The sequence below is a fragment of the Haliotis rubra genome, unplaced genomic scaffold (genome assembly GCF_003918875.1).
Source record: "Haliotis rubra isolate DU_JTF1 unplaced genomic scaffold, ASM391887v1 Scf20, whole genome shotgun sequence".
Taxonomy (NCBI): domain Eukaryota; kingdom Metazoa; phylum Mollusca; class Gastropoda; order Lepetellida; family Haliotidae; genus Haliotis; species Haliotis rubra.
In genome coordinates, this window is record NW_025766003.1 from 1,764,182 (window position 1) to 1,781,176 (window position 16,995).

The window sequence follows — 16,995 nt, forward strand, 5'->3', positions numbered from 1 at the left end:
TCCTACAAAATTTATAAGACTTAAACCTTCATGATAAATTGATATCATATGTCCAATTATGAAACAACCAAAACAAACAAAATACTGTGAATTGTAAAATGGTCACTCAGAGCCAGACGCTCTACTATGAAGTCCAAATAAAAAAAATGGTCCATTTGGGGCCACTTAATTCCTCCAAATGAAACTATTCAAACCCACAAAACGTAAAGCATTTGGTAGAATATTATAATGATACTTCCACTTGTAAAATGTTACATGAATCCAACAGAAATAAAAGTATATGTGGCACATATTTTTGCTATCGAAATCAAGGGCAGGTAATTCAAGGGAGCTAACTCTGGATGACCCAATATATTGCAGAATCTGAACCATATCGCGATAATCATATCGGGGAGATACTGTACCAGTGTATACTGGTTTACTGGTAATATTGTACAGCCCTACTGACCACCCAATCCTATTAGTCGCCTCTTACGACAAGCATGGGTTACTGAAGGCTCATTCTAACCCGGACCTTCACGGGTCCCAAACAAAGTGATGGGGTAGACATTTGCTTATACCGAATGTGACTAAAATCAGGAGTTCAAGTAGTTAAAGGACGGAGTCTACTCACGTTCTATTAAAATGTTGCTAGGAGACAATTTGGGACAGGCAGATGTATATAATTTGGCACACCTCGTATGTCCTTGAAAACAATAGTTAACCTAGTATTTTCAAGAGCCTGCATTTTGAGATCAGGAGTGCTTCCATCCTCCGAACAGCAAAAACTTCCAGCTTGTATTCTTTCAGCAACTGAACGAAAAAACGAAAATGATTGCTCAAAAAATCATTTATAAATATTCAACTGATTTGAGTTATATTTAACATGTTTTTATTAGTCCTTACTTTGAAAATACTATTATATATTAACAGGGTTAAACTATAGTCAAAATGCTCTCAGTAGTCATCTCTGAAGGTGATTGTCTTTTTCATTGCAGTCTGTACTTCAGCTCCTCAAGGATATCTCCATGACATGTGAATGGAAGCCAGGAGTGGTAGCCACATCGTATGTTCGTGATGTCAGCTCCCATGATGTTCCCGTCAAGTCCAAGGGTGTGCCGCCCATGCCAGTGAAGCAAGATCTTGTGAAGGAGGAAAGAGTGTGTCAACGTCCGTCCAGACCATTTGATGCCTGGTGGCAGCCCAATATCACCCAGACAACCACAGAGGAATACCGGAGGTGGGTTTCTAGGTCTAAGTTCTAGCTCTAACATTGGTTTCAAATTACAGTCGAGCACCGTTGTGTCAAACTCAGATAACTCTTGTATCATTCAAGATGTACACTGTAACATGAGCTGTATCGTGTGTGGTTGCGATGCCTGTGAGTAAAAATATATATACAAATAGATATACATGAAATCTACTTTTTGTTTTGTTTTCTTTCATAGTGATATGTGATGATATGGCCTGATCGGATGTCTCGAAGTTCGGACAACTCGATATTTGTTCTTGGTCCCATGAATATCGAGACAACGGTGCTTGACTGTAGTTCATTAGGTGAAAGAGTGCACCTAAATCTAGATATAAAAATCATCTAGAACTTTATCAGCATGATCATTATTGATTACCATTTGTATCCTTACTTGTTAAATACTAGAAAAATACTGTATCCTCTGTGTATATATTTATAATCGCAGCAGTTTGTAGAGTAACAAGGGATTCATATCTCAATCTCTGTTTAGCTGTTCAACTGTGGTAAATCATAAACATGGGAGGTATAAAGTTCTGCAAATGGCACACAGCTAAACAGAGGGTATTTGTGTATGCCTGGTGAGAGTGAGTGAGTTAAGATTTTAAGTCACATCAGCAACATTTCAGCCATATTGTGACTTACCCAGTGGGATAAGCCTACAACTTATTATGTACCGTATATTATGGTCTATAAGCCAAATTTTGAGGACCCAAAAAATATGTCAGTAGAGGGGTGTCGTCTTATCTATGAGATACAATTTCACGGAAATATTTTTTAGCTCGCCAGTGCCCCGCCAGGACGATGTTACAGGTTACCGGTACATCTGCCAGGATGTTTGCCACGATAACAGCCTTTATGTTGTGAATGATGAATAAAATGCATATTAACCTGTACGTTTTTATTATTTCAACATACTATTACATATTAGTCATTATGACAATTATTGTACAATCAGCTGTGCACACGTTTCCCGGCGATCAAGTTCAAACATGCACAATAATATAGCGGGATAAATTCTGGCGCAGTCATCAGTAAAATATAATACAGAATACTTAGGAGATAAACCTACTGTGTGGGAAAATCAGAGGTATATAACGAAATTATAATAGCTCTAAATTTCATTTAAAACCGAACGCGTAGCGTGAGGTTTTAAATGAACAATTTAGAGCTATTATAATTTCGTTATACCTCTGATTTTCCCACACAGTAGGTTTATCTCCATTCTACCATGACAATTTTATGAACAATTTCAGGTGGAGCTCTTTCTTTGGTTACGAGTCAATACGTGAATCGGCCTCGCATTCCAATCTCAAGTGGTATCGCCGAAGCGGGTGTTTTGTGGCAAACCGTCAATGACTAACAAACTCCAGATTCAGTAATAACAAATCACGTTTTTGTTTTTCAATGCATCAATCACCAATCATTAACTGATAAGTTGGAAAACATATATCAAATAAGTTTAAAAGCTTGGTTCACATTTGAAAATTCCACCGTAGACCCTTTCCCCACCAGAATAGTGGCAGCAACCTCATGGCCTTGACCTTTTCTCCGAAGTCATTGTTTACATTTGGAAAGATGCGACAGGAGAGCCTCTAACAGTTTATGCGCAAGGTTAACCTGATTGTATGACTGAGATAGTCTTTGATGTCTAATTACTGGTACTGGTACAAAATTTAAGAGTAGGGGCGGCGCTTTTGCTGTAACGAGAAGTCCGTGTTGTACCGAATTTAGATACTGTTGAATTTTGCGCCCTGTCAACTTGACGATTTCACGCACCTCTACGTCTGCGTGCGACAGCTGTGGTGACTCTTACACACTCATGTGTGTACTTTGTGCTCAAATTCGATTCTACGGATATTATTTTCTACATTTTGGAAAGTGTTTTGTGACCTTGTGGCTTCAAAGTGTAGTGAATTCAAATTGAATCGCGAGTCTGTTGACAAAGAGCCAGATTTGTGGTGATATTTCCGAAAGGATGGATCAGGACACGAGGGTGTACCTCTGGCATAAACACGGTAAGGTAATTAATTATACTTTAATAGACTACTTTAGATCAAGCAGTGTAATGGATAAAGGGATTATGACTAAGCTAAATAACTTTTTCAACGATATTATACATTTAGAAAAAAAAATATGTTGGGCTAAACAGAACGGTTTGCAGATTCTGTAGATTTAATTGTTTTACTACCGCTAAATTTGAAATAGTACAAATTTCAAAATATCATTTTGTTTGAATTGATAACCCAACTGTTTATTTATGTGGACGGAAGGCATTAAAATTTCTTCGGCGTTCGAAGTTAATGCATCCTCCATTACCGGATCAAGATCAGTGGCGATATCGTTGACGAAAGCTGATAATAAATTTAACACGGAAATTTTGTAGCAGTCTATTGCTGGATCTATTCTGACATAACCTAGAATCAACGTAAACATATTTGTTTTTTGCTGAATTTTTATTCGGAAAGCAGACGATGTTTTGATCTTGTTCGACTGAATATTTGTTTACATGCTTTCGAAGTACTTTTGTATGTATAAACACCTATTGCTGTGATTTACGCAAGTAGTGAGTCGTGCCCATCATCGCTAAATCCATCTTTAAAGACATATGTGTAATTTCCGACAGTAAAATCGCCGTCATTTATCGATGCATCGGTAGGTTGTTTGGTGTCCGCCATGTTAGTGGGCAGACAAAAATAGTGCATTACCGTAAACCATGTATGATTGCGCACGGAAAACAGAGACCTGTATAACGTGATTATATACCTCTGACTGACTTTAATTAACCAATCACAATCCAGTGTTTACTGAAGTCATGGTAGAATATTATTTAACCCACAGAAATATATCCTAACATTGTGTAATTTTAATTACAGTTTTTGCTCTATAAATTAATTAAATATAAGATTACTGTGTGTATTTGAGCCGTAAATAGCAATCAGCCGTGCACACATTTCCCGGCGATCAAGTTCAAACATGCACAATAATATAACGGGATGAATTCTGGCGCAGTCATCTGCTCTTAAAAAACTGATTACAACAAATTTTACTTTTATTAAGCAGGGATGGCAACAGGAAAAAGCAGTATGAACTTCTTACTGTTGACTTATAGATCTATTAACAAGACTTATATGTCATTTTGCAATTGTTGAGCTGTAAATGTCAAGTTATATAAATCCAGCGCCGATATTTATAAACAGTACTGACACTAGTTTTAACCTCCATTTATACCTCTATAAGGGATGGCAATTTTCCGCTGATCTGCGGATTTGAGCCGATTTAAAATCAAATTGATCAATTCTGTGATTTGTGTAAATCCGTTGAGAAACTCTGAACCCCCCCATTCGATAACACAGCATTAAGTTTTCAGCGGAAAATAGTTATTTAATCAGTAAACATAAAGCAGTTGTAGGCAGTACAAAACCAGTTGCATTGATCAGCACAATAATGAAACACCAGCCCACTCACTATAATCAGCCAGTCAGAAAACAGTATTCTGTAATGTGGGCCTGTCCTAAATATTTTCAGGTCTGTATAACAGACATGAGAATTTTGATCCACAGATTTCCGGGATTTTTATTTCATTTTGAACGTTTTTGAGATCAATGTAAATTTGCAATAAAAGAACCCCGGCTAAATTTTCAGCGTTTTTGTGCTTAGTCATTCTCATTTCTGATATGAACATAAACGGAAAAATCTGCTTGGATTGCGGAATCTGTAGAATCAGTTGAACCATATTTCTTTTGGGATGAACATGTTGTGATCCAGGTATCTGCTCATTGCAAAACACATCTGTGTTTCCACACACAGGGTGTAGAAACTAGTACTCTTCCTTTAGTTCTAACTAACATAAGAAAAACAACTTATCCTTACCCTAATTGCAGTGACAATGTCTGAGGTTCACACATTTTACTGTTTACTTGTAAAATTCACCAAACATCGATTTTGTTATTACCAGTGATTACTTCTGATTAGATGATATGCATAATATATTAAATAATAAACCTGCAAAGCTCCAGGTCAAAATTGATCTCCAGCAACCCATGCCTGTCACAAGCGACGATTAATGAGATGAAATGGTCAGGCCATATCCCAATTGCATAGAATGATGTCCCTATCACTGGATTATCTGGTCCAGACCTGCTTATGTACAGTTGACTGTCATATACCTGTAACAAGTTGGTAAAACACATGACAGGTATTTTATTGAAGCTTGTATGTTTTCCATTGTGCAACATCAGGACCTAGTAGGTATTCACTGTTGTAATTATGTAAGTGTCTTGCATACATGAATGTGTCTTGATCAGTGTAATGGATGTTATCACTGTACTCTCTGAACCGATTCAAGAACTAAAACATTTGTCATATTGCCATGACAGTCATGCATGGGAAATGATTAACAGACATGGCAAGTCCGGTGCTTCTGATCCATATGTGGAATTTTAAAGGCATGTTTCTCCACATTGATATGTGTCATCAGTTTGTTCCACATGTACAAGCTTCCTTATATTATAGATATATTGGCATGATCATCACTATAGAAGTTGTTTACATGTGTTTTGTATCAAACAAACTCAAACCGAATGTATACGTGGTCATATTGATCATGTTTAGCAAAAAGAAAACCACAATATGATTTTTGTTTTATTCAAACAATCTTTTCACAACTTCACTTTTGACTGTGTTTACATTTGTCTAAGTTCAGCATTCATGGATGCCTTCTGCATCATTGTTCACAGTGATCACACATTTTAGTTACTTGTAATAAAGAAATTGCACACACATATCAGGTATTTCTTGACTGAACAAACATGGGGATATTTCACACCACTTTGGCTTTTAACAAAGTGAAATAAAATGTCAGTATTTCCTTATACTTCATCTAATTAAACCTGTCGTCATTGTGATTGCAATGTAGAACCACCGGTGACAGATTAGAAAGAATACTGTGGGCAGAGTTGAGTTGAATATGCAGTTCAACCTGCAAATCCAAGAGTCCGTTTCATCTTTGCAACAAACCCCATATCTGCATTGTTAAGCTCCTCCAGAGCCTCTGTAGATACTACAAGTGTACACTGTTCCTTCACAGCTCCCGTGGCACCAGTTTCTGATGTCCTTTCATATTTCTGTTTGAAAGCATTCATGTTGATTTTGTTCAAATGTTCAAATGCTTCATCACATTGAGCTTCATTTATCTGTGAGGCCTCACCCTGTTTGAAAGCTTCACCAACTCTTTGACGTATCACAGTAGCAAGATCTCTTCCAGTTTTGGTCTTATCTAATGGCCATTCTTCGCACAGTCTGAGAAACTGCCTGTACCTTGCTGTAGCCATGTTGCTTTCATAACTCAAGGGGAGGTTACTCTAATTCCCTGAAGGTCACTGTGACTTTGTTGTTGCTGTGGTACATTACATGTTCAAAACCCTTGAGTGTGTTTCAGTGTTACACTTTATTATTGAAAGGTATTGGATAGTTTGAAAAGTTTTTTCTGATAGCATCAAGGTTATATTGTATATTTTGAAAGGCACTGTTTTGTTTCACAATTGTTTTGTTGTTGGTTGCTTTTTGTGTGTTTTAAGAATGAATTTTGTGTGAAAGTCTTATGCAAAAACAGTTATTTTTTTGTGATATGCTGTATGTCAAAATTATACACTGAAATAATGGCATGTCCACAATTAGCACTATAATACCACAACACATCATTTCTGATAGTGGCCTTATGGCCTTATTTGGAATATTTTATATTATTTTATATATTTTTTACTAATGCTTGTTAGATCTGCACATTGAAGAAATGAGGAAAATTGACAAGTCAGAAATGTTTATGAAAATAATTACAATTAGAGTGTCTACTTTTAATTCAAAATTCAACAGTTTGACTGTTTGCTCAAGCTGTGTTTGGTTGTGTTGACAGTCACAAACACCTGTAAATGTGAGATAGAAAATTACTGGTTGTCACATGTTCTAGACACTTGAATATATCTTTTGACTTTCATAAGATCATTTTCAGTATTTCATGTCACCTAATCCTTTGTTCATTTAAGTTTCAAATGATATTCAATAACAATAATTTTTCACTAACATTAAGTTGAGTATGTTTTTACTCAGTGATGGTTATGAATACTACTAGCTTGCTATAGTTACTATATATGTTCTATCACATGTACAGGTTCTGGCACAGAGAAGATAACGGATGCTGCTGGCTGCTTCAGATGAATGAGAAGAGACAAGCATGGACATTTTTCCTTGCCCAACCTGTGGAAGGTTGGTTTGGTCAGTATAAGGTTTCCTTTACCGGTCACTTGACCTGTGCATGGTGTTCCTGGTCCACTAAGGCATGGTCAGTGGTGGAGGTAAAGTATGTCTGTTACTGACTTGGTTCTTTTTTAATATTAGAGAATTTTGGAAGGATGGTTTCATACTTTTGTTTTAACCTTTCTGTGCAGGCAGGTTCTTGAAACCTTTCCCCAAATGGAATTATTATAATAAATCATTATTATGCATGGTGATTGGTTCAGTCATTGTTATACACCAATCCCTGTTTTCTTCTCTTGGATAACAGGTTTAAAAAGATAAGACTTGAGGGATAAAGAGACAAGCACTTCAGTCTATTTGTTGAATGTGTAGCCTGGATACAGACAAACTTCAAGGGGAGGGAAGTGTAGGAGGATGGGGGGCACTCATGGAAAGCACCAAGTGTGTGATCGTACGTTAGTAGTGATACAGCAATTGTATGTATTGCAATATGAGGCTTATGATACCATAGATCGGTTTATAACTCCTGTATTGCAATAGATAGTTACACCTTTAGTAACACAAAGATTCAGGGTTTGATCTTGTGATTAGTCCTGGCCCCGATTTCTCGAAACAAACTTAAGTCTGAGTTTTGACTTAAGTTCGAGTTTTTACTCAAATTTGAGAAAACACAGGAAAATGCATTTCACAGAATGAACTGAAATCGGTATTAAACTCAAACTATAGAAGATAATTTGAGTTTGGTGGATAGATTACTTTAGTTGTTTTGGGCTTTTATATTTAAAAAGTGCAGTTGAGTTAAAAATTCAGCTGTTCCAAATCGTGAACTCATTTTTGAGATTTGAGTAAAACTTAAGTTTGTTTCGAGAAATGGGGGCCTGATGTAGATCCTTGCCTGACTGCATGGATTTCTGCCTTCAACACTAGGCACTTCCTTCTAATATTATCCTGATATACCATTATTTTAAAGAAAAACTGATCAACGTGATGTTAAGCTCCCTCAGTCCCTAAATAATTCTGTTTCAAGCAATGATTGCTGCCTGGACTGACAGGGTCATGCCAGACCCTTCAGAGGAATATAATGGTGAATTAAGCTATAAGAGCTGGCTGAAAGGTTCTGAGGCAAGCTATGATGGACTGCATTAATGGTTGCTGAATATTTTTCAACATAATCACCTCCAAGCTGCTGCCTTCGATGTTGGAGTGCTTGGATCCCACTGGTGTTGAAGGCTCCCCCCAAGTCCTGTGACTTGTCTATCTGAATCATTAAGGAATACCAAGTCACTTTGATAGCTACATACATAATGCTGCCTAGCTGTGTATTTGGTTCAAATGCAGCCTTCAGGCATGAAATTGGTTCTTAGTAACAACTGCTAAGCATGGAAAATGTTGCACTTGACAAACGATTATGGGTGTACATCCTTTGCTCCTATGTTCATAACTTTTCTGTCATCCTCATAGAAGTGAAGAAAGAATGGAATCTGTGATTTTAATATTGCAAAGGAAGTTGCCATTTTGATTCTTTAGGAGCATGTGTAGTGATGTTAAATAACTTAACTGCTTGTTCTTACCAATATGTTCCTGAACATTAACCCTTTCAAACCAATCTCTTTTGTTTGCATGTGCCAGTGTATATTTAAGTACACTGTAGACAATATACTATTTGCTTTCACTGAAGAACTTCTTTGCTTGCATGAAGACATTCTTTTATTCTCTTAAGTATGTTTTCCATATAATTTTTGTATAAAGTAACATGCACACTAATGTTTTAATGTTTTGGGAAATATCTGAACTTGAAACTCTGAACTACAAACACACCTTATTATTTGAAAAAGTTAATGATAATTATTTTTTCAGAGCTGTTTGACATTAAATTTGTTTGTCGCATATATTTTACAATACTTATGTTTTGAGTTCTTAACATATGTTTCTGTGTTTGTAGAAGTTGACCAGAGCCTGGTAACCATAGTAACGTGGAGTTCCAGGAATGATGGAAACGAATCAGGGGAGATGGCAGCCGCTACTCTAGGATCTCTGCGAGAGTTTCTGCACATGCGTAAGATGCAAGCCACACCCCTTCTTACCCTGTCACTGCCCCGAGACATATCTGCCTCAAACATTACATCCAGCACACCTAAGTCAGATGAGAAAGAGTCCCGATCAGAAGGGAAAAAATCACACAAACTGTTAACAAAATTCAAATCATTCATCGAAAAAACTGCTCAAAGTAACAATGCATCCAAAGTTGAAGCTCAAAAGGAAGAGATAAAAAAGTATTCCAGTATTTTGAAGTTTGGTTCATCTGCCTCTGAGAAGGTAGAGACAGAGACTGTGGGGAATAATGAGTGTAAGCCTGAAACTCCTCGAGACAGTCAGACAGTGAGTGAGGAGATCCATCAGGACAGTGTGTCTGAGAAGAAGACAGTGGAGAATGGCAAGCAGCTTCTCCAGAGGTCAGTCAGTGATTCGGCTGCTCTCAGACAGGTAGCTAGAAGGAAGAACTCTCAGTCTCACAGTGTGCCAGAGGCTGTCATGGAGCAGTCGTGTGAGTTTACAGGTGAGATAACATATCATCAGGCTCTTTCTTATCTTCCAACCACCCAACCCATGGTTGCACTACAAAAAACACCCGTCAAAACCACCATCTTGACCACCCTGCACAAACATTGCTCTAAACACATCTCACAACGAACCATCCCTCTCACCCTTCCTTATGAAGGCCTTCACAACAATCATCACAAGCACCTTCACATCCATCATCGCATTCAGTCTGATACTACCACCCTAACAACCACATTCACAATCATCTAATATCCCACCCTAACAACCACATTCACAATCATCTGATGCTACCTTCCTAACAAATACACTTACAATCATCTGATTCTACTCCCCTAACAACCGCATTTACAATCATCTGATCCTACCCTCCTAACAAATACACTCACAATCATCTGATACTACTCCCCTAACAACCGCATTTACAATCATCTGATACTAATACCCTAACAACCACATTCACAATCATCTGATACTACCACCACTAACAACCACATTCACAATCATATGATACTACCACCCTGACAACCATCCTCACAAATTCACTTCCACCCCATAATACCATACTACCGTCCCTCACTACCACTGTCACAACCTTGCCCCTCAAAAATGCCTCACAGCCCTCACAACCACCTTAACATCCAGTCCACAATACCACCCCTCACAACCACCTTAACATCCAGTCCACAATACCACCCCTCAAAACCACCTTAACATCCAGTCCACAATACCACCCCTCACAACCACCTTAACATCCAGTCCACAATACCACCCCTCACAACCACCTTAACACCCAGTCCACAATACCACCCCTCACAACCACCTTAACATCCAGTCCACAATACTACCCCTCACAACCACCTTAACATCCAGTCCACAATACCACCCCTCACAACCACCTTAACATCCAGTCCACAATACCACCCCTCACAACCACCTTAACATCCAGTCCACAATACTACCCCTCACAACCACCTTAACACCCAGTCCACAATACCACCCCTCACAACCACCTTAACATCCAGTCCACAATACCACCCCTCACAACCACCTTAACATCCAGTCCACAATACCACCCCTCACAACCACCTTAACATCCAGTCCACAATACCACCCCTCACAACCACCTTAACATCCAGTCCACAATACCACCCCTCACAACCACCTTAACATCCAGTCCACAATACCACCCCTCACAACCACCTTAACACCCAGTCCACAATACCACCCCTCACAACCACCTTAACATCCAGTCCACAATACCACCCCTCACAACCACCTTAACACCCAGTCCACAATACCACCCCTCAAAACCACCTTAACATCCAGTCCACAATACTACCCCTCACAACCACCTTAACATCCAGTCCACAATACCACCCCTCACAACCACCTTAACATCCAGTCCACAATACCACCCCTCACAACCACCTTAACATCCAGTCCACAATACCACCCCTCACATCCACCTTAACATCCAGTCCACAATACCACCCCTCACAACCACCTTAACATCCAGTCCACAATACTACTCCTCACAACCACCTTAACATCCAGTCCACAATACCACCCCTCACAACCACCTTAACATCCAGTCCACAATACCACCCCTCACATCCACCTTAACATCCAGTCCACAATACCACCCCTCACAACCACCTTAACATCCAGTCCACAATACCACCCCTCACAACCAGCTTCACAAACCTTCAGAACAACCCCTCACAATCACCCTCAAACTGCCTCAAATTGTGAAAAATTGCAGCAATGTGAACTTGAGCTTTGTAAGTCCATTTACCAGACACATTTGGTACAAGAAGCCGAAGAAGTATGTATGTCACTGAGTGTGTTTGTAACAGTTTACGTACAGGTGTGTACTGATCTCCCCAGATCCAGCCCTGCTGTCTAGGTACAAGACTGTGGCCAACCAGGCTGCTGCAGAACTGCTTGCCCAGGTAACTACACACAGCATCCATAAAATACATGGGGTGCATGTCCAGGATCTGCAGTTTGAATTCAAAATTCACCATGATTATAAACTGATGGACAGATTTCAGACTTTGCAGAATTTAAAAAGCATGTGTGCCATCAAATTGTCCTCAAAAAACATTTTCCAATTCTCTTCATGGTTTAATCAATGTGTTAAAGTAATTGCATGCACCATGCAAGGTAAGAACTGTTTTATTACAATATATATCTTGATTATCAATCTGATGATAGTTGAAATCTGGTTACTAGAAGGGGTAAAGAAAAGACAGAATTCATAATAGCCTCTGGTGGTGCAACAATCATAAATTCCATCCTGAAAAGCACGGGTCCAAACTTGACTTTTAGTCAGTTAACCTCCTTGCCTGGGGAAGATTGTATGTATGTTGGCTAGTTGTTGAGTGTTTCTTCATTCAGGTTTTGAAGGCCTCCAACATCGACCTGGACAAGGGAGCTGAGGAACAGTTCAGCACAGCAGGAGGATGGATGTATGTTCTGCTTGGGGGGAGGAGGCAACGGATGTCTAAATGGATGGCTAAAATAATTAAAGGACCACTCAATTCCCATACATTGCTATAGTTCATCTGTCATTCAATGACAATTTTACATATATGGCTCATGGATGATCAAATCAGCTGAAACTTCTGTAGAGTTCAGAGTCTCATTGACCATGTTTATGGTGTGTGGCGGCCTTCATAATTCTAGTCCCCTAGCCTACGGCTATTTAATAAAGCTGAGGACATGTAAAAATCCTTTGATGGTAGGCCTCATGAATCAGTAGAAGTTGAAGGCTGTAATTCTGAACTGAGCAGTGATATTGCTAAAATACTGCTCTATATGTCATGAAATGAAACACACATCCTCAATCTTTGTTCACTATATTTTTAAAATTTTCCTAGCTCTTTGAAATATTCACATGTCATGTTTATGTTGTATTTTCTGCAATTTGTTTAGGTTTTATGGTTTTGAAAGTGATGTAGTGATACTGAAGAGATGGTTCAAATCGGGGACACATGTGCAAAGGTATGTAGTATTTACTTCAGTGGATAATCATTGGAGGTGGTGGGATATCAGGTTTAGCAAACAAACATGTCACCATTATTGAATGCTATTGATACCTCCCGCTGGCCAAGTTTCACAAAGTGATCATAGCTCTTAGATGATTGTATTATCCATAGTTTAACGTAGGCTTATGATATTCTTGTTGCTCAGATCACTTTGTGGAAGGAGCCTTTTGATAAAATATTGTGTTTGATTCACCAAACTTTGGAGAATATATGAAATCTTTACAGTTTTGATTTCCAGGAGTGTTTAAAATACCTATACAAGTATGTTTCTAGTCTTGATGAGAAGGTTTTCCCCAACCATTATCCTCAAGTTGGGTTGCAATTAACAAAATGCATTGGAACCATGATGCTTAGATTTGTTGTGAAAAATGAATGCGTGGCATGATCTGAGTATAATATTAGCTGTTAACTGTTCTTGTATTGTGGGGGCGGTGGGGTAGCCTAGTGGTTAAAGCGTTGGCTCGTCACGCCAAAGACCCGGGTTCGAATCCCAATGTGTGAAGCCCATTTCTGGTGTTCCCTCGCCCTGATGTAGCTGGAATATTGCTAAAAGCGGCGTAAAACCAAAACTCAGTCAGTCAGTCTTGTATTGTGTTAGATACACCACCTATATTATTGAATGCAATGTTATACCCCATTCCACCTCAACTCACCTCCATGTTTCAGCTACCTGGGTAAGGGTGTGGTGGAAGCCCCGCCCCAGACTGTGTGGGAGGCCCTCAGGAACCCCAGGACAAGATTTACATATGATGAATCATTAAAGGTACAATGACTCGCATATACCACTTACAGATCAGTTGCAGGGACTTTCTGGGATGGTAAAGAGGAAATGATATAATATTTTTATAAATATACTTTTGAGTGAGTGAGTGAGTTAATATTTAACGTCACATCGGCAATATTTCAGCTATATCGTGACGATAATATACTTTTGAATATCCTTTAAAATCTTTACGATGGTTTAATAGTATGATTAAAAGAATTTAAAGAAGATCATTATCGTCTAATCGTATTTCAGGGTTTTACTGGACACTACAAATATTGCCTCCTATATGTATATTTGGACGCAAATATTTACACTGTAAACCTTTAGTAATGTAGGGTAGTATCACTGAATCATTAGATTTGTCACAACTGCAGATTCAAGAAACACTTTCTAAGTTTAATGTGTTGTTTATTTATTTTCTTCAATCTTACATTGAAACTGCCATCAAGGACAATAGTAAATTTCTTGAAAATCAAGTAAAACATACATGCCACATAACCCCAGTCTTGCTCGCCCATGTCGTTTGACCAAACTTAGTCCCCCTGGCTTGGAAATATGTCTTCAATTCTGGCTTTTTATCCTTTGATCCTGTATGGAATTTGAAACAGAATTGTTGTCCGCAACCTGTGCTTGTTGTAAGAGGTGAACGATTGGATTGGATGGGCAACACTGTGACTTCTTGAGTGAGTGAGTGAGTGAGTATGGTTTTACGTCGCTTTTAGCAATATTCCAGCAATATCTTGGCAGGGAACACAACACTGTGACTTCTTGAGTGAGTGAGTGAGTATGGTTGCAGCAATGTTCCAGCAATATTATGGCGAGGATCACTGGAAATGGGCTTCACGCATTGTAGTAAAATTTGTACCCATGTGAGAATCAAACCCCGGGTCTTTGATGTGACGAGCCAACGCTTCTACCACTAGCCTACCCCACCACCCCCGCAATTGGATATGATAGTGTTATAGCATTTGTATATAAATCTGTGAAACGTTTTGAAAAACAATGCTATACTTACACATGTTACCTCTCTTTGTTTCAGAAAGTAGATATTGTGCAGACTATTACAGAAAATCTTAGAATAGGTAAGATGGTTTATTCTGATGATAATAATAGTTCATACACCACATCTTGTTCAGAAAAGAAGTGATAATTTAATGTCCATTTTCCTTTAAAACACTCACTGAATAGTCAAGAGATTGTGTTAATCATGATAAATATTGACTTGTCAAATCTGTACTTTTCTCAATAACATGTCCTGATGTCACTGGACATGGCTTGCTGTTTGTGGTGTTCTGTATTTCATCCTGTGTTTGTTTCAGTATATCTGTACCATGAGGTGCATCAGATTCTCAAGAAAGAGAGCTGTGATTTCTGTGTCGTCCAGAGTGAGAGAATTGAAGGAGAAAAGTATATCCTGGTGTATCAGTCTGTAGAATGGGAGACAACTCCACCGAAAGATGACACCCTTAGAGCAACAGTAAGTATTGGGAGGACATTCTGGTGTATCAGTCTGTAGAATGGGAGACAACTCCACCGAAGGATGACACCCTTAGAGCAACAGCTCCACCAAGAGCTGCAACAGAGCCACAGAAACTTGTATCTGTCTGTATGAGCTGAGGATTGACTGCCTCACTCACACTGAGTTGAACTACAGAGCCTTGGATCTCGGTCACACAAAACCAAATATTTTCTATAGTAACGTTATTATTTTTTTAAATTTACTAAGCCATCAACCGCTATTACATGTACATGTGTGCATAGTCTGGCCTTAAAAAAGCAATAAAAATTTACTACCTCAGCCAGCTCCTTTTCCGAGTGCAGGAAGCTGTACCAGTTCCATACAAAATGTCACCCTCTTGAAACTATATGAGGTCACAGTCAGTATAAGTTATCATGCTCCTTTGCATTCTAAAATACAGCCCTAAATATTAAAAAGTATGGTCCATTTTAATTACTGGGTAGATATACATTTGAAAAACACAGAAGTCTAACACAAAATCATCCAATCGCAGCTGCCAGATGTTTCCGTCACTGAAGGCTCCCTAAGAAAACTGCAGGTTAAGCTATGGATTGAGTTTAGTGTAACCTGTATGAGTATTGACTGCCATGTGTTCCAGCTGCTGCCCAGTGGGTGGATCATACAACCAGTACATAGGGACAACAAGGTCTACTCCATGGTCACCTACTTGATGCAGGTCAGTCAGAACTGTTACGTGTTGATGGTAGTCGACTCATCTAACAAACAGCAGTTCTCCAAGAGTGAGTGAGTGAGTTTAGCAATATTCCAGCGTTATCATGACACCAGAAATTGGCATCACAGATTTTACCCATGTGGGGAATCGAACCCAGGTCGTCGGCATGACAAGTGAACACTTTAACCACTACGCTACTCCACCACCCCTGTTCTGAAAGGGAAAGTTGTTAACTGCCCTAGTCATAAATAACGAGAAGTCAGCTAGGGCGGTTGGATAGTCTAGTGGTAAAAGCGTTCGCTTGTCATGCCAAAGACCTGAGTTGGATTCATAGGTACAATGTGTGAAGCTGGAATATTGCTGACAGTGGCTTAAATATAAACTCATTCCTTCACTTAAAGAACAGCTGATATTTTTTTATATGACTTAAGTTAATCTGGCATGCCCATAACATATTTACTATAGTCAGATTTCCGTTTGAGTATTATATATGTATGTCAGCTTTGTAAAGATGGGGGCATAAACTATTGGTTAGTGGTGTGAGCTTCGATCTGTGTCATCCATGTGTTCTGAGATATTCAGCTGTATTCTCAGTCGTCACCTATTTAGGTTTTGCCCTAGTTTTCATTCAGTGATAAAACATGTGTTCGATCCTTGTCCAATATTCAAGAAAAATGTTAGATGTGTTTCATAGTTTTAAATAAACTCTTCAAATTATGTGTGATGTAATTTACTTGAAATGGGAAACTTTTGTGGGACTAAGTACACGGTGTGTTTCATGAGATAATGAATGTTGGCAACATGTATGGTGGTTTCTATTTACTCTGTATTTGCAAGAAAATTATGACAATTAAAGTGTTTTGAAGAAAGCATGGGATGAAATTCCTAAAATATTTTCGACATGATTTACGACAGCTTCTGACTTGTCTTGCTCTTTACTGC

General features: G+C 38.7%; 2 protein-coding genes across 6 annotated transcripts in view; one reads left to right on the forward strand and one right to left on the reverse strand.

Annotated features, from left to right (window-relative positions):
• LOC124275570 overlaps positions 1–16,995 on the forward strand; it is a 54,144-nt gene that overhangs the window by 27,684 nt on the left and 9,465 nt on the right. For 4 of the 5 annotated variants that reach the window (XM_046711154.1, XM_046711156.1, XM_046711157.1 and 1 more), the window contains exons 4-13: positions 978–1,219; positions 7,398–7,501; positions 9,426–10,040; positions 11,933–11,997; positions 12,446–12,516; positions 12,983–13,051; positions 13,762–13,858; positions 14,901–14,943; positions 15,181–15,338; positions 15,979–16,056. In XM_046711154.1, the coding sequence (XP_046567110.1) occupies positions 978–1,219; positions 7,398–7,501; positions 9,426–10,040; positions 11,933–11,997; positions 12,446–12,516; positions 12,983–13,051; positions 13,762–13,858; positions 14,901–14,943; positions 15,181–15,338; positions 15,979–16,056 (1,542 nt within the window). The remainder of the gene's footprint in view (positions 1–977; positions 1,220–7,397; positions 7,502–9,425; positions 10,041–11,932; positions 11,998–12,445; positions 12,517–12,982; positions 13,052–13,761; positions 13,859–14,900; positions 14,944–15,180; positions 15,339–15,978; positions 16,057–16,995) is intronic. The other variant, XM_046711158.1, reaches the window with a different exon arrangement.
• On the reverse strand, positions 5,860–6,594 carry LOC124275571 (ubiquinol-cytochrome-c reductase complex assembly factor 2-like). Its single transcript, XM_046711159.1, has one exon. It carries the CDS (start codon positions 6,559–6,561, stop codon positions 6,205–6,207), a length of 357 nt encoding a protein of 118 aa, XP_046567115.1. The 5' UTR covers positions 6,562–6,594; the 3' UTR covers positions 5,860–6,204.

Excerpts from the sequence above, each read along its gene's own strand:
- LOC124275571 (XM_046711159.1), bottom strand. The coding sequence starts at position 6,561 with ATGGCTACAGCAAGGTACAGGCAGTTTCTCAGACTGTGCGAAGAATGG.